The following is a 22086-nucleotide window of genomic DNA, read 5'->3' as shown; positions in this document are numbered from 1 at the left end:
GAGAAAGAGAGAAAGAGAGAAAGAGAGAAAGAGAGAGAGAGAAAGGGAGAAAGCAAGAGAGAGAGAGAGCGAGGGAGGGAGGGAGGGAGAAAGTGAGACACGGACACCATTTCCAGACCTGCAAGCAACAGGCCCAACCCCTACTATTACACCCCCTCAAGCCCCATCCTGCAACAGGCCCAACCCCCACTATTACACCCCCTCAAGCCCCATCCTGTAACAGGCCCAACCCCCAATATTACACCCCCTCAAGCCCCATCCTGCAACAGGCCCAGCCCCCACTAATACACCCCCCCAAGCCCCATCCTGCAACAGGCCCAACCCCCACTAATACACCCGCCCAAGCCTCATCCTACAACCTAAGATGTATGTATCAGATGCTCAACATGCTCTGCTCACACCTACTGTAATTGTCCGGCCCTAAACCAAACAAAAACAACACTAGGCACTATGGAACACAAAGCTTTTAATATCTCATCCTGGAATATACAAGACCTGAGGTCATCTGCCTTTGGCCTAAAGAGGAGGAACCTAGACTTCAATCAAAGAAATCAGAAATATAAACATTGTCATCCTACAAGAAACATGGTATAGAGGAGACGGACCCACTGGTTGTCCTCTAGGTTACAGAGAGCTGGTAGTCCCATCCACCACACTACCAGGTGGGTGGTATAGAGGAGATGGACCCACTGTTAGCCCTCGAGGTTACAGAGAGCTGGTAGTCCCATCCACCACACTACCAGGTGGGTGGTATAGAGGAGATGGACCCACTGTTAGCCCTCGAGGTTACAGAGAGCTGGTAGTCCCATCCACCACACTACCAGGTGGGTGGTATAGAGGAGATGGACCCACTGTTAGCCCTCTAGGTTACAGAGAGCTGGTAGTCCCATCCACCACACTACCAGGTGGGTGGTATAGAGGAGATGGACCCACTGTTAGCCCTCGAGGTTACAGAGAGCTGGTAGTCCCATCCACCACACTACCAGGTGGGTGGCATAGAGGAGACAGACCCACTGTTAGCCCTCTAGGTTACAGAGAGCTGGTAGTCCCATCCACCACACTACCAGGTGGTTGGTATAGGGAGATAGACCCACTGTTAGCCCTCTAGGTTACAGAGAGCTGGTAGTCCCATCCACCACACTACCAGGTGGGTGGTATAGAGGAGATAGACCCACTGTTAGCCCTCTAGGTTACAGAGAGCTGGTAGTCCCATCCACCACACTACCAGGTGGGTGGTATAGAGGAGATAGACCCACTGTTAGCCCTCTAGGTTACAGAGAGCTGGTAGTCCCATCCACCACACTACCAGGTGGGTGGTATAGAGGAGACGGACCCACTGGTTGCCCTCTAGGTTACAGAGAGCTGGTAGTCCCATCCACCACACTACCAGGTGGGTGGCATAGAGGAGACAGACCCACTGTTAGCCCTCTAGGTTACAGAGAGCTGGTAGTCCCATCCACCACACTACCAGGTGGGTGGCATAGAGGAGACAGACCCACTGTTAGCCCTCGAGGTTACAGAGAGCTGGTAGTCCCATCCACCACACTACCAGGTGGGTGGCATAGAGGAGACAGACCCACTGTTAGCCCTCTAGGTTACAGAGAGCTGGTAGTCCCATCCACCACACTACCAGGTGGGTGGTATAGAGGAGATGGACCCACTGTTAGCCCTCTAGGTTACAGAGAGCTGGTAGTCCCATCCACCACACTACCAGGTGGGTGGCATAGAGGAGACAGACCCACTGTTAGCCCTCTAGGTTACAGAGAGCTGGTAGTCCCATCCACCACACTACCAGGTGGGTGGTATAGAGGAGATGGACCCACTGGTTGACCTCTAGGTTATAGAGAGCTGGTAGTCCCATCCACCACACTACCAGGTGGGTGGTATAGAGGAGACGGACCCACTGGTTGTCCTCTAGGTTACAGAGAGCTGGTAGTCCCATCCACCACACTACCAGGTGGGTGGTATAGAGGAGACAGACTCACTGTTAGCCCTCTAGGTTACAGAGAGCTGGTAGTCCCATCCACCACACTACCAGGTGGGTGGTATAGAGGAGACAGACTCCCTGTTAGCCCTCTAGGTTACAGAGAGCTGGTAGTCCCATCCACCACACTACCAGGTGGGTGGTATAGAGGAGATGGACCCACTGGTTGACCTCTAGGTTACAGAGAGCTGGTAGTCCCATCCACCACACTACCAGGTGGGTGGTATAGAGGAGACGGACCCACTGGTTGTCCTCTAGGTTACAGAGAGCTGGTAGTCCCATCCACCACACTACCAGGTAGGTGGTATAGAGGAGACAGACTCACTGTTAGCCCTCTAGGTTACAGAGAGCTGGTAGTCCCATCCACCACACTACCAGGTGGGTGGTATAGAGGAGACAGACTCACTGTTAGCCCTCTAGGTTACAGAGAGCTGGTAGTCCCATCCACCACACTACCAGGTGGGTGGTATAGAGGAGATAGACCCACTGTTAGCCCTCTAGGTTACAGAGAGCTGGTAGTCCCATCCACCACACTACCAGGTGGGTGGTATAGAGAGATAGACCCACTGTTAGCCCTCTAGGTTACAGAGAGCTGGTAGTCCCATCCACCACACTACCAGGTGGGTGGCATAGAGGAGACAGACCCACTGTTAGCCCTCTAGGTTACAGAGAGCTGGTAGTCCCATCCACCACACTACCAGGTGGGTGGCATAGAGGAGACAGACCCACTGTTAGCCCTCGAGGTTACAGAGAGCTGGTAGTCCCATCCACCACACTACCAGGTGGGTGGTATAGAGGAGACAGACCCACTGTTAGCCCTCTAGGTTACAGAGAGCTGGTAGTCCCATCCACCACACTACCAGGTGGGTGGCATAGAGGAGACAGACCCACTGTTAGCCCTCTAGGTTACAGAGAGCTGGTAGTCCCATCCACCACACTACCAATATATAATAATAATATAATAATATATGCCATTTAGCTGACGCTTTTATCCAAAGCGACTTACAGTCATGTGTGCATACATTCTACGTATGGGTGGTCCCGGGAATCAACCCACTACCCTGGCGTTACAAGCGCCATGCTCTACCAACTGAGCCACAGAAGGACCACATACAGGTGGGTGGTATAGAGGAGACAGACCCACTGTTAGCCCTCTAGGTTACAGAGAGCTGTACTAGTCTGTGGTGACCTTAATACCAGAACCTGACACCCTCAGCACACAGGGGGACAAACACATAGTAAGATAGATATGGCAGCTCTGCTTCAAGCTCCTAAACAACCTTTCAGGATTTTGGTTTTTGTGTGTTATTTATTACATTTTTTTTATATTTTTTATAACATACAGCCTGAAAGAACTTTTGGATATCACGAGGTGGTAACTTGCCAGCATTAAGACCAGGAATACAACTTTCCCGAATGGGATCCTTCGTTTGTACCTCCCAGGGCAATTAAACTTATTCCAAATTCTGCTCCAAAACACAAAACAACCCCTGACAGATATCCGGAGTGGACTTCCATCGCTTCCAAGTATATTACTCACTAATGTTCAGTCTCTGGACAATGAAGTAGATGAGCTCAGGGCGAGGATCTCCTTTCAGAGAGACATCAGGGACTGTAACATACTCTGTTTGACGGAATCATTCCTCTCTCAAGATATACTTTCACCATCCATTCAGTCAGCGAGAGTTTTCCGTCCATCGCGCTGACACCACTACTCTCCAGATCTGACCCATCACACCACTACTCTCCAGATCTGACCCATCACACCACTACTCTCCAGATCTGACCCATCACACCACTACTCTCCAGATCTGACCCATCACACCACTACCCTCCAGATCTGACCCATCACACCACTACTCTCCAGATCTGACCCATCACACCACTACTCTCCAGATCTGACCCATCACACCACTACCCTCCAGATCTGACCCATCACACCACTACTCTCCAGATCTGACCCATCACACCACTACTCTCCAGATCTGACCCATCACACCACTACTCTCCAGACCCCATCACACCACTACTCTCCAGATCTGACCCATCACACCACTACTCTCCAGATCTGACCCATCACACCACTACTCTCCAGATCTGACCCATCACACCACTACTCTCCAGATCTGACCCATCACACCACTACTCTCCAGATCTGACCCATCACACCACTACTCTCCAGATCTGACCCATCACACCACTACTCTCCAGATCTGACCCATCACACCACTACTCTCCAGATCTGACCCATCACCCATCACCACTACTCTCCAGATCTGACCCATCACACCACTACTCTCCAGATCTGACCCACTACTCTCCAGATCTGACCCATCACACCACTACTCTCCAGATCTGACCCATCACACCACTACTCTCCAGATCTGACCCATCACACCACTACTCTCCAGATCTGACCCATCACACCACTACTCTCCAGATCTGACCCATCACACCACTACTCTCCAGATCTGACCCATCACACCACTACTCTCCAGATCTGACCCATCACACCACTACTCTCCAGATCTGACCCATCACACCACTACTCTCCAGATCTGACCCATCACACCACTACTCTCCAGATCTGACCCATCACACCACTACTCTCCAGATCTGACCCATCACACCACTACTCTCCAGATCTGACCCATCACACCACTACTCTCCAGATCTGACCCATCACACCACTACTCTCCAGATCTGACCCATCACACTACTCTCCAGATCTGACCCATCACACCACTACTCTCCAGATCTGACCCATCACACCACTACCCATCTCCAGATCTGATCACACCACTGATCCCATCACACCACTACTCTCTGACCCATCACACCACTACTCTCCAGATCTGACCCATCACACCACTACTCTCCAGATCTGACCCATCACACCACTACTCTCCAGATCTGACCCATCACACCACTACTCTCCAGATCTGACCCATCACACCACTACTCTCCAGATCTGACCCATCACACCACTACTCTCCAGATCTGACCCATCACACCACTACTCTCCAGATCTGACCCATCACACCACTACTCTCCAGATCTGACCCATCACACCACTACTATCTCTCCAGATCTGACCCATCACACCACTACTCTCCAGATCTGACCCATCACACCACTACTCTCCAGATCTGACCCATCACACCACTACTCTCCAGATCTGACCCATCACACCACTACTCTCCAGATCTGACCCATCACACCACTACTCTCCAGATCTGACCCATCACACCACTACTCTCCAGATCTGACCCATCACACCACTACTCTCCAGATCTGACCCATCAGATCTGACCCATCACACCACTACTCTCCAGATCTGACCCATCACACCACTACTCTCCAGATCTGACCCATCACACCACTACTCTCCAGATCTGACCCATCACACCACTACTCTCCAGATCTGACCCATCACACCACTACTCTCCAGATCTGACCCATCACACCACTACTCTCCAGATCTGACCCATCACACCACTGACCCATCTCCAGATCTGATCCAGACCCATCACACCACTACTCTCCAGATCTGACCCATCACACCACTACTCTCCAGATCTGACCCATCACACCACTACTCTGACCCAGACCACTGACCCATCACACCACTACTCTCCAGATCTGACCCATCACACCACTACTCTCCAGATCTGACCCATCACACCACTACTCTCCAGATCTGACCCATCACACCACTACTCTCCAGATCTGACCCATCACACCACTACTCTCCAGATCTGACCCATCACACCACTACTCTCCAGATCTGACCCATCACACCACTACTCTCCAGATCTGACCAGATCTGACCCATCACACCACTACTCTCCAGATCTGACCCATCACACCACTACTCTCCACTACTCTCCAGATCTGACCCATCACACCACTACTCTCCAGATCTGACCCATCACACCACTACTCTCCAGATCTGACCCATCACACCACTCCTCTCCAGATCTGACCCATCACACCACTACTCTCCAGATCTGACCCATCACACCACTACTCTCACCACTACTCTCCAGATCTGACCCATCACACCACTACTACTCCAGATCTGACCCATCACACCACTACTCTCCAGATCTGACCCATCACACCACTACTCTCCAGATCTGACCCATCACACCACTACTCTCCAGATCTGACCCATCACACCACTACTCTCCAGATCTGACCCATCACACCACTACTCTCCAGATCTGACCCATCACACCACTACTCTCCAGATCTGACCCATCACACCACTACTCTCCAGATCTGACCCATCACTACTCACTGACCCATCTTCCAGATCTGACCCATCACACCACTACTCTCCAGATCTGACCCATCACACCACTACTCTCCAGATCTGACCCATCACACCACTACTCTCCAGATCTGACCCATCACACCACTACTCTCCAGATCTGACCCATCACACCACTACTCTCCAGATCTGACCCATCACACCCACTACCCATCACACCACTCCAGATCTGACCCATCACACCACTAGATCTAGATCTGACCCATCACACCACTACTGTATCTCCAGATCTGACCCATCACACCACTACTCTCCAGATCTGACCCATCACACCACTACTCTCCAGATCTGACCCATCACACCACTACTCTCCAGATCTGACCCATCACACCACTATGTTCCAGATCTGACCCATCACACCACTACTCTCCAGATCTGACCCATCACACCACTACTCTCCAGATCTGACCCATCACACCACTACTCTCCAGATCTGACCCATCACACCACTATGTTCCAGATCTGACCCATCACACCACTACTCTCCAGATCTGACCCATCACACCACTACTCTCCAGATCTGATCCATCACACCACTATGTTCCAGATCTGACCCATCACACCACTACTCTCCAGATCTGACCCATCACACCACTACTCTCCAGATCTGACCCATCACACCACTACTCTCCAGATCTGACCCATCACACCACTACTCTCCAGATCTGACCCATCACACCACTACTCTCCAGATCTGACCCATCACACCACTACTCTCCAGATCTGACCCATCACACCACTACTCTCCAGATCTGACCCATCACCCATCACCCATCCACTACTCTCCAGATCTGACCCATCACACCACTACTCTCCAGATCTGACCCATCACACCACTACTCTCCAGATCTGACCCATCACACCACTACTCTCCAGATCTGACCCATCACAGATCTGACCCATCACACCACTATGTTCCAGATCTGACCCATCACACCACTACTCTCCAGATCTGACCCATCACACCACTACTCTCCAGATCTGACCCATCAGATCACCACCACTATGTTCCAGATCTGACCCATCAGATCACCACTCACACTCTCCAGATCTGACCCATCACACCACTACTCTCCAGATCTGACCCATCACACCACTACTCTCCAGATCTGACCCATCACACCACTACTCTCCAGATCTGACCCATCACACCACTACTCTCCAGATCTGACCCATCACACCACTACTCTCCAGATCTGACCCATCACACCACTACTCTCCAGATCTGACCCATCACACCACTACTCTCCAGATCTGACCCATCACACCACTACTCTCCAGATCTGACCCATCACACCACTACTCTCCAGATCTGACCCATCACACCACTACTCTCCAGATCTGACCCATCACACCACTACTCTCCAGATCTGACCCATCACACCACTACTCTCCAGATCTGACCCATCACACCACTACTCTCCAGATCTGACCCATCACACCACTATGTTCCAGATCTGACCCATCACACCACTATGTTCCAGATCTGACCCATCACACCACTACTCTCCAGATCTGACCCATCACACCACTACTCTCCAGATCTGACCCATCACACCACTACTCTCCAGATCTGACCCATCACACCCCATCACTACTCTCCAGATCTGACCCATCACACCACTACTCTCCAGATCTGACCCATCACACCACTACCCATCTCCAGATCTGACCCATCACACCACTACTCTCCAGATCTGACCCATCACACCACTACTCTCCAGATCTGACCCATCACACCACTACTCTCCAGATCTGACCCATCTCTACTCTCAGATCTGACCCATCACACCACTACTCTCCAGATCTGACCCATCACACCACTACTCTCCAGATCTGACCCATCACACCACTACTCTCCAGATCTGACCCATCACACCACTACTCTCCAGATCTGACCCATCACACCACTACTTCCAGATCTGACCCATCACACCACTACTCTCCAGATCTGACCCATCACACCACTACTCTCCAGATCTGACCCATCACACCACTACTCTCCAGATCTGACCCATCACACCACTACTCTCAGATCTGACCCATCACACCACTACTCTCCAGATCTGACCCATCACACCACTACTCTCCAGACCTGACCCATCACACCACTACTCTCCAGATCTGACCCATCACACCACTACTCTCCAGATCTGACCCATCACACCACTACTCTCCAGACCTGACCCATCACACCACTACTCTCCAGATCTGACCCATCACACCACTACTCTCCAGATCTGACCCATCACACCACTACTCTCCAGATCTGACCCATCACACCACTACTCTCAGATCTGACCCATCACACCACTACTCTCCAGATCTGACCCATCACACCACTACTCTCCAGATCTGACCCATCACACCACTACTCTCCAGATCTGACCCATCACACCACTACTCTCCAGATCTGACCCATCACACCACTACTCTCCAGATCTGACCCATCACACCACTACTCTCCAGATCTGACCCATCACACCACTACTCTCCAGATCTGACCCATCACACCACTACGTTCCAGATCTGACCCATCACACCACTACTCTCCAGATCTGACCCATCACACCACTACTCTCCAGATCTGACCCATCACACCACTACTCTCCAGATCTGACCCATCACACCACTACTCTCCAGATCTGACCCATCACACCACTACTCTCCAGATCTGACCCATCACACCACTACTCTCCAGATCTGACCCATCACACCACTACTCTCCAGATCTGACCCATCACACCACTACCCATCTCCAGATCTGACCCATCACACCACTACTCTCCAGATCTGACCCATCACACCACTACTCTCCAGATCTGACCCATCACACCACTACTCTCCAGATCTGACCCATCACACCACTACTCTCCAGATCTGACCCATCACACCACTACTCTCCAGATCTGACCCATCACACCACTACTCTCCAGATCTGACCCATCACACCACTACTCTCCAGATCTGACCCATCACACCACTACTCTCCAGATCTGACCCATCACACCACTACTTCCAGATCTGACCCATCACACCACTACTCTCCAGATCTGACCCATCACACCACTACTCACACCACTCCAGATCTGACCCATCACACCACTATGTTCCAGATCTGACCCATCACACCACTACTCTCCAGATCTGACCCATCACACCACTACTCTCCAGATCTGACCCATCACACCACTACTCTCCAGATCTGACCCATCACACCACTACTCTCCAGATCTGACCCATCACACCACTACTCTCCAGATCTGACCCATCACACCACTACTCTCCAGATCTGACCCATCACACCACTACTCTCCAGATCTGACCCATCACACCACTACTCTCCAGATCTGACCCATCACACCACTACTCTCCAGATCTGACCCATCACACCACTACTCTCCAGATCTGACCCATCACACCACTATGTTCCAGATCTGACCCATCACACCACTACTCTCCAGATCTGACCCATCACACCACTACTCTCCAGATCTGACCCATCACACCACTATGTTCCAGATCTGACCCATCACACCACTATGTTCCAGATCTGACCCATCACACCACTACTCTCCAGATCTGACCCATCACACCACTACTCTCCAGATCTGACCCATCACACCACTACTCTCCAGATCTGACCCATCACACCACTACTCTCCAGATCTGACCCATCACACCACTACTCTCCAGATCTGACCCATCACACCACTACTCTCCAGATCTGACCCATCACACCACTACTCTCCAGATCTGACCCATCACACCACTACTCTCCAGATCTGACCCATCACACCACTACTCTCCAGATCTGACCCATCACACCACTACTCTCCAGATCTGACCCATCACACCACTACTCTCCAGATCTGACCCATCACACCACTACTCTCCAGATCTGACCCATCACACCACTACTCTCCAGATCTGACCCATCACACCACTACTCTCCAGATCTGACCCATCACACCACTATGTTCCAGATCTGACCCATCACACCACTACTCTCCAGATCTGACCCATCACACCACTACTCTCCAGATCTGACCCATCACACCACTACTCTCCAGATCTCTCCAGATCTGACCCATCACACCACTACTCTCCAGATCTGACCCATCACACCACTACTCTCCAGATCTGACCCATCACACCACTACTCTCCAGATCTGACCCATCACACCACTACTCTCCAGATCTGACCCATCACACCACTACTCTCCAGATCTGACCCATCACACCACTACTCTCCAGATCTGACCCATCACACCACTACTCTCCAGATCTGACCCATCACACCACTACTCTCCAGATCTGACCCATCACACCACTACTCTCCAGATCTGACCCACCACACCACTACTCTCCAGATCTGACCCATCACACCACTACTCTCCAGATCTGACCCATCACACCACTACTCTCCAGATCTGACCCATCACACCACTACTCTCCAGATCTGACCCATCACACCACTACTCTCCAGATCTGACCCATCACACCACTACTCTCCAGATCTGACCCATCACACCACTACTCTCCAGATCTGACCCATCACACCACTACTCTCCAGATCTGACCCATCACACCACTACTCTCCAGATCTGACCCATCACACCACTACTCTCCAGATCTGACCCATCACACCACTACTCTCCAGATCTGACCCATCACACCACTACTCTCCAGATCTGACCCATCACACCACTACTCTCCAGATCTGACCCATCACTACTACTCCAGATCTGACCCATCACACCACTACTCTCCAGATCTGACCCATCACACCACTACTCTCCAGATCTGACCCATCACACCACTACTCTCCAGATCTGACCCATCACACCACTACTCTCCAGATCTGACCCATCACACCACTACTCTCCAGATCTGACCCATCACACCACTACCCATCTCCAGATCTGACCCATCACACCACTACTCTCCAGATCTGACCCATCACACCACTACTCTCCAGATCTGACCCATCACACCACTACTCTCCAGATCTGACCCATCACACCACTACTCTCCAGATCTGACCCATCACACCACTACTCTCCAGATCTGACCCATCACACCACTACTCTCCAGATCTGACCCATCACACCACTATGTTCCAGATCTGACCCATCACACCACTACTCTCCAGATCTGACCCATCACACCACTACTCTCCAGATCTGACCCATCACACCACTACTCTCCAGATCTGACCCATCACACCACTACTCTCCAGATCTGACCCATCACACCACTACTCTCCAGATCTGACCCATCACACCACTACTCTCCAGATCTGACCCATCACACCACTACTCTCCAGATCTGACCCATCACACCACTACTCTCCAGATCTGACCCATCACACCACTACTCTCCAGATCTGACCCATCACACCACTACTCTCCAGATCTGACCCATCACACCACTACTCTCCAGATCTGACCCATCACACCACTACTCTCCAGATCTGACCCATCACACCACTACTCTCCAGATCTGACCCATCACACCACTACTCTCCAGATCTGACCCATCACACCACTACTCTCCAGATCTGACCCATCACACCACTACTCTCCAGATCTGACCCATCACACCACTACTCTCCAGATCTGACCCATCACACCACTACTCTCCAGATCTGACCCATCACACCACTACTCTCCAGATCTGACCCATCACACCACTATGTTCCAGATCTGACCCATCACACCACTACTCTCCAGATCTGACCCATCACACCACTACTCTCCAGATTCCAGATCTGACCCATCACACCACTACTCTCCAGATCTGACCCATCACACCACTACTCACCAGATCTGACCCATCACACCACTACTCTCCAGATCTGACCCATCACACCACTACTCTCCAGATCTGACCCATCACACCACTACTCTCCAGATCTGACCCATCACACCACTACTCTCCAGATCTGACCCATCACACCACTACTCTCCAGATCTGACCCATCACACCACTACTCTCCAGATCTGACCCATCACACCACTACTCTCCAGATCTGACCCATCACACCACTACTCTCCAGATCTGACCCATCACACCACTACTCTCCAGATCTGACCCATCACACCACTACTCTCCAGATCTGACCCATCACACCACTACTCTCCAGATCTGACCCATCACACCACTACTCTCCAGATCTGACCCATCACACCACTACTCTCCAGATCTGACCCATCACACCACTACTCTCCAGATCTGACCCATCACACCACTACTCTCCAGATCTGACCCATCACACCACTATGTTCCAGATCTGACCCATCACACCACTACTCTCCAGATCTGACCCATCACACCACTATGTTCCAGATCTGACCCATCACACCACTACTCTCCAGATCTGACCCATCACACCACTACTCTCCAGATCTGACCCATCACACCACTACTCTCCAGATCTGACCCATCACACCACTACTCTCCAGATCTGACCCATCACACCACTACTCTCCAGATCTGACCCATCACACCACTACTCTCCAGATCTGACCCATCACACCACTATGTTCCAGATCTGACCCATCACACCACTACTCTCCAGATCTGACCCATCACACCACTATGTTCCAGATCTGACCCATCACACCACTACTCTCCAGATCTGACCCATCACACCACTACTCTCCAGATCTGACCCATCACACCACTACTCTCCAGATCTGACCCATCACACCACTACTCTCCAGATCTGACCCATCACACCACTACTCTCCAGATCTGACCCATCACACCACTACTCTCCAGATCTGACCCATCACACCACTACTCTCCAGATCTGACCCATCACACCACTACTCTGACCAGATCTGACCACACTACTCCAGATCACCACTACCCATCACACCACTACTCCAGATCTGACCCATCACACCACTACTCTCCAGATCTGACCCATCACACCACTACTTTCCAGATCTGACCCATCACACCACTACTCTCCAGATCTGACCCATCACACCACTACTCTCCAGATCTGACCCATCACACCACTACTCTCCAGATCTGACCCATCACACCACTATGTTCCAGATCTGACCCATCACACCACTACTCTCCAGATCTGACCCATCACACCACTACTCTCCAGATCTGACCCATCACACCACTACTCTCCAGATCTGACCCATCACACCACTACTCTCCAGATCTGACCCATCACACCACTATGTTCCAGATCTGACCCATCACACCACTACTCTCCAGATCTGACCCATCACACCACTACTCTCCAGATCTGACCCATCACACCACTACTCTCCAGATCTGACCCATCACACCACTACTCTCCAGATCTGACCCATCACACCACTATGTTCCAGATCTGACCCATCACACCACTACTCTCCAGATCTGACCCATCACACCACTTCTCCAGATCTGACCCATCACACCACTACTTCCAGATCTGACCCATCACACCACTACTGTTCCAGATCTGACCCATCACCCAGATCTGACACACACTACTCACCAGATCTGACCCATCACACCACTACTCTCCAGATCTGACCCATCACACCACTACTCTCCAGATCTGACCCATCACACCACTACTCTCCAGATCTGACCCATCACACCACTACTTCCAGATCTGACCCATCACACCACTACTCTCCAGATCTGACCCATCACACCACTACTCCCAGATCTGACCCATCACACCACTAGATCTGTTCCAGATCTGACCCATCACACCACTACTCTCCAGATCTGACCCATCACACCACTACTCTCCAGATCTGACCCATCACACCACTACTCTCCAGATCTCTCCAGATCTGACCCATCACACCACTACTCTCCAGATCTGACCCATCACACCACTACTCTCCAGATCTGACCCATCACACCACTACTCTCCAGATCTGACCCATCACTACTCTCCAGATCTGACCCATCACACCACTATGTTCCAGATCTGACCCATCACACCACTACTCTCCAGATCTGACCCATCACACCACTACTCTCCAGATCTGACCCATCACACCACTACTCTCCAGATCTGACCCATCACACCACTACTCTCCAGATCTGACCCATCACACCACTCCTCAAGAGGGCCACTGCGCTCCAGATCACGTCCTGTGCTCGGAGGTCGTTGATGAGGATCTACCCCATCACACAATTGTATTAATCATTAGTCAAATAAAACAAGGGTCCTTTCATATACTCCCAGTACTTCTATGCATGTAATGTCCGTGTTAATAGATGAATAGACATGTCTGTAAGCATTACACATCCGTAATGTCTGTGGGTGAATTATGAATTATGAGGATGTGTGAAAAATGGTGATGTAGATTTGTTTTAAATGTAAGAATATGTTGCAGATGAACTCTAATCGGTGACTATGGAAACACATAGACGTAATGAACAATGTTTTCAATATCCATCTTTATCCTCTGCAATACGTTTTACAGTACACTCTTAGAAAACAAAAAGTGCTATCTAGAACCTAACAGGGTTGTTCAACTATCAGGGGCGGCAGCGTAGCCTAGTGGTGGTTAGAGCGTTGGACTAGTAACCACTGCGTAGCCTAGTGGTTAGAGCGTTGGACTAGTAACCAGCAGGTAGCCTAGTGGTCAGAGCGTTGGACTAGTAACCAGCAGGTAGCCTAGTGGTCAGAGCGTTGGACTAGTAACCGGAAGGTTGCGAGTTCAAACCCCTGAGCTGACAAGGTACAAATCTGTTGTTCTGCCCCTGAACAGGCAGTTAACCCACTGTTCCTCGTCTGTCATTAACTGACTTGCCTTTAAATAAAGGTAATAAATGTAAAAATGATCCCCATTGGAAGAACCCCAAGTAGAAACCTTTTGGGGATTCTACATGGAAACCAAAAGGTTTCTGTGTTTAGAGGCTGTAGAGGAAACACCATCATAGTGTTGAGAGGCTGTAGAGGAGAAACACCATCATAGTGTTGAGAGGCTGTAGAGGAGAAACACCATCATAGTGTTTAGAGGCTGTAGAGAGGAAACACCATCATAGTGTTTAGAGGCTGTAGAGGAAACACCACCATAGTGTTTAGAGGCTGTAGAGGAAACACCATCATAGTGTTTAGAGGCTGTAGAGAGAGGTAACACCATCATAGTGTTTAGAGACTGTAGAGAGAGGAAACACCATCATAGTGTTTAGAGGCTGTAGAGGAAACACCATCATAGTGTTTAGAGGCTGTAGAGGAAACACCATCATAGTGTTTAGAGGCTGTAGAGGAAACACCATCATAGTGTTTAGAGGCTGTAGAGGAAACACCATCATAGTGTTTAGAGGCTGTAGAGGAAACACCATCATAGTGTTTAGAGGCTGTAGAGAGAGGAAACACCACCATAGTGTTTAGAGGCTGTAGAGGAAACACCATCATAGTGTTTAGAGGCTGTAGAGGAAACACCATCATAGTGTTTAGAGGCTGTAGAGAGGAAACACCATCATAGTGTTTAGAGGCTGTAGAGGAAACACCATCATAGTGTTTAGAGGCTGTAGAGAGAGGTAACACCATCATAGTGTTTAGAGGCTGTAGAGAGAGGTAACACCATCATAGTGTTTAGAGGCTGTAGAGAGAGGAAACACCATCATAGTGTTTAGAGGCTGTAGAGGAAACACCATCATAGTGTTTAGAGGCTGTAGAGAGAGGTAACACCATCATAGTGTTTAGAGGCTGTAGAGGAAACACCATCATAGTGTTTAGAGGCTGTAGAGGAAACACCATCATAGTGTTTAGAGGCTGTAGAGAGGAAACACCATCATAGTGTTTAGAGGCTGTAGAGGAAACACCATCATAGTGTTTAGAGGCTGTAGAGGAAACACCATCATAGTGTTTAGAGGCTGTAGAGAGAAACACCATCATAGTGTTTAGAGGCTGTAGAGGAAACACCATCATAGTGTTTAGAGGCTGTAGAGGAAACACCATCATAGTGTTTAGAGGCTGTAGAGGAAACACCATCATAGTGTTTAGAGGCTGTAGAGGAAACACCATCATAGTGTTTAGAGGCTGTAGAGGAAACACCATCATAGTGTTTAGAGGCTATAGAGGAAACACCATCATAGTGTTTAGAGGCTGTAGAGAGGAAACACCATCATAGTGTTTAGAGGCTGTAGAGGAAACACCATCATAGTGTTTAGAGGCTGTAGAGGAAACACCATCATAGTGTTTAGAGGCTGTAGAGGAAACACCATCATAGTGTTTAGAGGCTGTAGAGAGAGGTAACACCATCATAGTGTTTAGAGGCTGTAGAGAGAGGAAACACCATCAGTGTTTAGAGGCTGTAGAGGAAACACCATCATAGTGTTTGGAGGCTGTAGAGAGAGGAAACACACCATCATAGTGTTTAGAGGCTGTAGAGGAAACACCATCATAGTGTTTAGAGGCTGTAGAGAGAGGAAACACCATCATAGTGTTTAGAGGCTGTAGAGGAAACACCATCATAGTGTTTAGAGGCTGTAGAGGAAACACCATCATAGTGTTTAGAGGCTGTAGAGGAAACACCATCATAGTGTTTAGAGGCTGTAGAGAGAGGTAACACCATCATAGTGTTTAGAGGCTGTAGAGGAAACACCATCATAGTGTTTAGAGGCTGTAGAGGAAACACCATCATAGTGTTTAGAGGCTGTAGAGGAAACACCATCATAGTGTTTAGAGGCTGTAGAGGAAACACCATCATAGTGTTTAGAGGCTGTAGAGAGGAAACACCATCATAGTGTTTAGAGGCTGTAGAGAGAGGTAACACCATCATAGTGTTTAGAGGCTGTAGAGAGGAAACACCATCATAGTGTTTAGAGGCTGTAGAGGAAACACCATCATAGTGTTTAGAGGCTATAGAGGAAACACCATCATAGTGTTTAGAGGCTGTAGAGAGAGGAAACACCATCATAGTGTTTAGAGGCTGTAGAGGAAACACCATCATAGTGTTTAGAGGCTGTAGAGGAAACACCATCATAGTGTTTAGAGGCTGTAGAGGAAACACCATCATAGTGTTTAGAGGCTGTAGAGAGAGGTAACACCATCATAGTGTTTAGAGGCTGTAGAGAGAGGAAACACCATCAGTGTTTAGAGGCTGTAGAGGAAACACCATCATAGTGTTTGGAGGCTGTAGAGAGAGGAAACACCACCATCATAGTGTTTAGAGGCTGTAGAGGAAACACCATCATAGTGTTTAGAGGCTGTAGAGAGGAAACACCATCAGTGTTTAGAGGCTGTAGAGGAAACACCATCATAGTGTTTGGAGGCTGTAGAGAGAGGAAACACACCATCATAGTGTTTAGAGGCTGTAGAGGAAACACCATCATAGTGTTTAGAGGCTGTAGAGAGAGGTAACACCATCATAGTGTTTAGAGGCTGTAGAGGAAACACCACCATAGTGTTTAGAGGCTGTAGAGGAAACACCATCATAGTGTTTAGAGGCTGTAGAGGAAACACCATCATAGTGTTTAGAGGCTGTAGAGGAAACACCATCATAGTGTTTAGAGGCTGTAGAGAGAGGTAACACCATCATAGTGTTTAGAGGCTGTAGAGAGAGGTAACACCATCATAGTGTTTAGAGGCTATAGAGAGAGGAAACACCATCATAGTGTTTAGAGGCTGTAGAGAGAGAAACACCACCATAGTGTTTAGAGGCTGTAGAGAGAGGAAACACCATCATAGTGTTTAGAGGCTGTAGAGAGAAAACACCACCATAGTGTTTAGAGGCTGTAGAGGTAACACCATCAGTGTTTAGAGGCTGTAGAGGAAACACCATCATAGTGTTTAGAGGCTGTAGAGGAAACACCATCATAGTGTTTAGAGGCTGTAGAGAGGAAACACCATCATAGTGTTTAGAGGCTGTAGAGGGAGGAAACACCATCATAGTGTTTAGAGGCTGTAGAGAGAAACACCATCATAGTGTTTAGAGGCTGTAGAGAGAGGAAACACCATCATAGTGTTTAGAGGCTGTAGAGAGAGGAAACACCATCATAGTGTTTAGAGGCTGTAGAGAGAGGAAACACCACCATAGTGTTTAGAGGCTGTAGAGAGAGGAAACACCATCATAGTGTTTAGAGGCTGTAGAGGTAACACCATCAGTGTTTAGAGGCTGTAGAGGAAACACCATCATAGTGTTTAGAGGCTGTAGAGGAAACACCATCATAGTGTTTAGAGGTTGTAGAGAGAAACACCATCATAGTGTTTAGAGGCTGTAGAGGGAAACACCATCATAGTGTTTAGAGGCTGTAGAGAGGAAACACCATCATAGTGTTTAGAGGCTGTAGAGAGAGGAAACACCATCATAGTGTTTAGAGGCTGTAGAGAGAGGAAACACCATCATAGTGTTGGGAGAGGAAACACCATCATAGTGTTTAGAGGCTGTAGAGGAAACACCATCATAGTGTTTAGAGGCTGTAGAGGAAACACCATCATAGTGTTTAGAGGCTGTAGAGGAAACACCATCATAGTGTTTAGAGGCTGTAGAGGAAACACCATCATAGTGTTTAGAGGCTGTAGAGAGGTAACACCATCATAGTGTTTAGAGGCTGTAGAGAGAGGAAACACCACCATAGTGTTTAGAGGCTGTAGAGAGAGGAAACACCATCATAGTGTTTAGAGGCTGTAGAGGAAACACCACCATAGTGTTTAGAGGCTGTAGAGGTAACACCATCGTAGTGTTTAGAGGCTGTAGAGAGAGGTAACACCATCATAGTGTTTAGAGGTTGTAGAGGGAGGTAACACCATCATAGTGTTTAGAGACTGTAGAGAGAGGAAACACCATCATAGTGTTTAGAGGCTGTAGAGGAGGAAACACCATCATAGTGTTTAGAGGCTGTAGAGAGGAAACACCATCATAGTGTTTAGAGGCTGTAGAGAGAGGAAACACCACCATAGTGTTTAGAGGCTGTAGAGGGGGAAACACCATCATAGTGTTTAGAGGCTGTAGAGGTAACACCATCAGTGTTTAGAGGCTGTAGAGGAAACACCATCATAGTGTTTAGAGGCTGTAGAGGAAAACACCATCATAGTGTTTAGAGGCTGTAGAGGAAGGAAACACCACCATAGTGTTTAGAGGCTGTAGAGGAAAACACCATCATAGTGTTTAGAGGCTGTAGATGTAACACCATCAGTGTTTAGAGGCTGTAGAGGAAACAGCATCATAGTGTTTAGAGGCTGTAGAGAGAGGAAACACCATCATAGTGTTTAGAGGCTGTAGAGAGAGGTAACACCACCATAGTGTTTAGAGGCTGTAGAGGAAACACCATCAGTGTTTAGAGGCTGTAGAGGAAACACCACCATAGTGTTTAGAGGCTGTAGAGAGAGGTAACACCACCATAGTGTTTAGAGGCTGTAGAGGAAACACCATCAGTGTTTAGAGGCTGTAGAGGAAACACCATCATAGTGTTTAGAGGCTGTAGAGAGAAAAACACCATCATAGTGTTTAGAGGCTGTAGAGAGAGGTAACACCATCATAGTGTTTAGAGGCTGTAGAGGAAACACCATCATAGTGTTTAGAGGCTGTAGAGAGAGGTAACACCATCATAGTGTTTAGAGGCTGTAGAGGAAACACCATCATAGTGTTTAGAGGCTGTAGAGGGGGAAACACCATCATAGTGTTTAGAGGCTGTAGAGGGAAACACCATCATAGTGTTTAGAGGCTGTAGAGGAGGAAACACCATCATAGTGTTTAGAGGCTGTAGAGGAAAACACCATCATAGTGTTTAGAGGCTGTAGAGAGGGGAAACACCATCATAGTGTTTAGAGGCTGTAGAGGAAACACCATCAGTGTTTAGAGGCTGTAGATGAAACACCATCAGTGTTTAGAGGCTGTAGAGGAAACAGCATCATAGTGTTTAGAGGCTGTAGAGAGAGGAAACACCATCATAGTGTTTAGAGGCTGTAGAGAGAAACACCATCATAGTGTTTAGAGGCTGTAGAGGTAACACCATCAGTGTTTAGAGGCTGTAGAGGAAACACCACCATAGTGTTTAGAGGCTGTAGAGGAAACACCATCATAGTGTTTAGAGGCTGTAGAGGAACACCATCAGTGTTTAGAGGCTGTAGAGGAAACACCATCATAGTGTTTAGAGGCTGTAGAGAGGGAAACACCATCATAGTGTTTAGAGGCTGTAGAGAGAGGTAACACCATCATAGTGTTTAGAGGCTGTAGAGGAAACACCATCATAGTGTTTAGAGGCTGTAGAGGAAACACCATCATAGTGTTTAGAGGCTATAGAGGAAACACCATCATAGTGTTTAGAGGCTGTAGAGGAAACACCATCATAGTGTTTAGAGGCTGTAGAGGAAACACCATCATAGTGTTTAGAGGCTATAGAGGAAACACCATCAGTGTTTAGAGGCTGTAGAGGAAACACCATCATAGTGTTTAGAGGCTATAGAGGAAACACCATCAGTGTTTAGAGGCTGTAGAGGAAACACCACTTAAAGAGAAGGAATGTTCATCTACACTAAACAAGTCAAAGCAACCATTTCCTGTTGTGCTCCCAGTTCCTGGCAAGGTGATTAAGTGCTGTTACAACACACATGTGATGTTTTAAAACGTCTCAGGATGATGTGTTTCAATGCTCCAGCAACGTTCATGTTTTCTCTCCTTCACGTTGGTGACAGATCAGTTGCCATGAGTTGTTGGTTTTACCGAGCACTTCATTTTAACGTTGTAATAAATAACATGTTTAATTGGTTTCGGGGGCACCGACACATATATATATATATATATATTAGATAAACATTACAGACATTTTGCTGAGACAAGAGGCGACATTTCAGTTACAATCTGTCTTTTAAAATATTTGCCATCATTAGCAGAAAGAAATGAGAGGCCCTTATCAATCCCTCACGCGACTAGCCGGTCGACGTCACCGCACCCCACAACAAAAGCAGTTCAAGGAGATGAAACTAGATGTTCGCTTTTAGTATGAACACTGCAAAACATTGGTCAAACTCTGCATGTGTTATGGTGACGTGAAAATATCAATGAACTTTCTTCACCCTGTATTCGTGTTCATGAATGTAGGAGATCTTCACACCATAAGAGGTAAACAAATAACACAACAAAAAGGTAAACAGACAACACAGCATGTCAAACCTGAACTCACTCATCGTCCGCTATTTGTTTCCCGTTGATGAGGTTCATGCCAGTCGGAGCGTAGTCCCAGTTGATCTCTTTGATTCCCACGTAATACACCCTCTCCCGTCCCCGTGCTTCTCCCCCCGGCAGCCCAGCGAGCAGCAGCAGCAGTCCCGGGAACAGTGTCCTAAAGCCGACCATCGCTACTGCTTCTGTCCCGTTAGTTGAGCGGGGCTTTTGGTGTGGTCTAGTGGTGTGCGCGGTTGGGATTGCTGGATCAAGTGTTTCGAGAGGGAGAGACAGAGAGGAAACGTCCACATGAGCGGAGAGCCGGGAAACACAGACACAGATATGAGGCTCCGCTTGGGAAAGAGAACAGTCCCGCTATTCAGCTGAGTGTGTGTGACTCTGGCGCCGGAGCCCTCTCTGTCTGATAGGCTACGGGACCTTGGCGGCCAGTCTGGTCTCATCGATTAGACGTAACATAGTAATTAAATCCGGGACACTGAATTTACTATGATATGTTAGGTTTGGTACATACAACAGAAGTTTACGTTGTGTATTATTGATTATTATGTATTATTTATTTTACCACCACTAAACAGTTGAAATCGATAATCTAACCACGTCAAACATGAGGAAGTGGATCGCGGAAAATGTTTTACTTTTAAACTCGGACAAAA

General features: G+C 48.6%; 1 protein-coding gene across 1 annotated transcript in view; it reads right to left on the bottom strand.

The window, feature by feature from the left end:
- The window catches only part of LOC127925323 (ferroxidase HEPHL1-like), a 92149-nt gene extending 70318 nt beyond the window's left edge, over positions 1-21831 (bottom strand). The window contains 1 exon segment of the mRNA XM_052510169.1: positions 21432-21831. Within this exon segment, the coding sequence (XP_052366129.1) occupies positions 21432-21604 (173 nt within the window). The 5' untranslated portion in view covers positions 21605-21831.
- Between the last annotated feature and the right edge of the window lie 255 nt (positions 21832-22086).

This window comes from Oncorhynchus keta, unplaced genomic scaffold, assembly GCF_023373465.1.
Source record: "Oncorhynchus keta strain PuntledgeMale-10-30-2019 unplaced genomic scaffold, Oket_V2 Un_contig_541_pilon_pilon, whole genome shotgun sequence".
In the NCBI taxonomy this organism is placed as follows: domain Eukaryota; kingdom Metazoa; phylum Chordata; class Actinopteri; order Salmoniformes; family Salmonidae; genus Oncorhynchus; species Oncorhynchus keta.
Note: the sequence above shows the minus strand (reverse complement) of the source record. Positions and strands in the feature narration are given on the sequence as shown.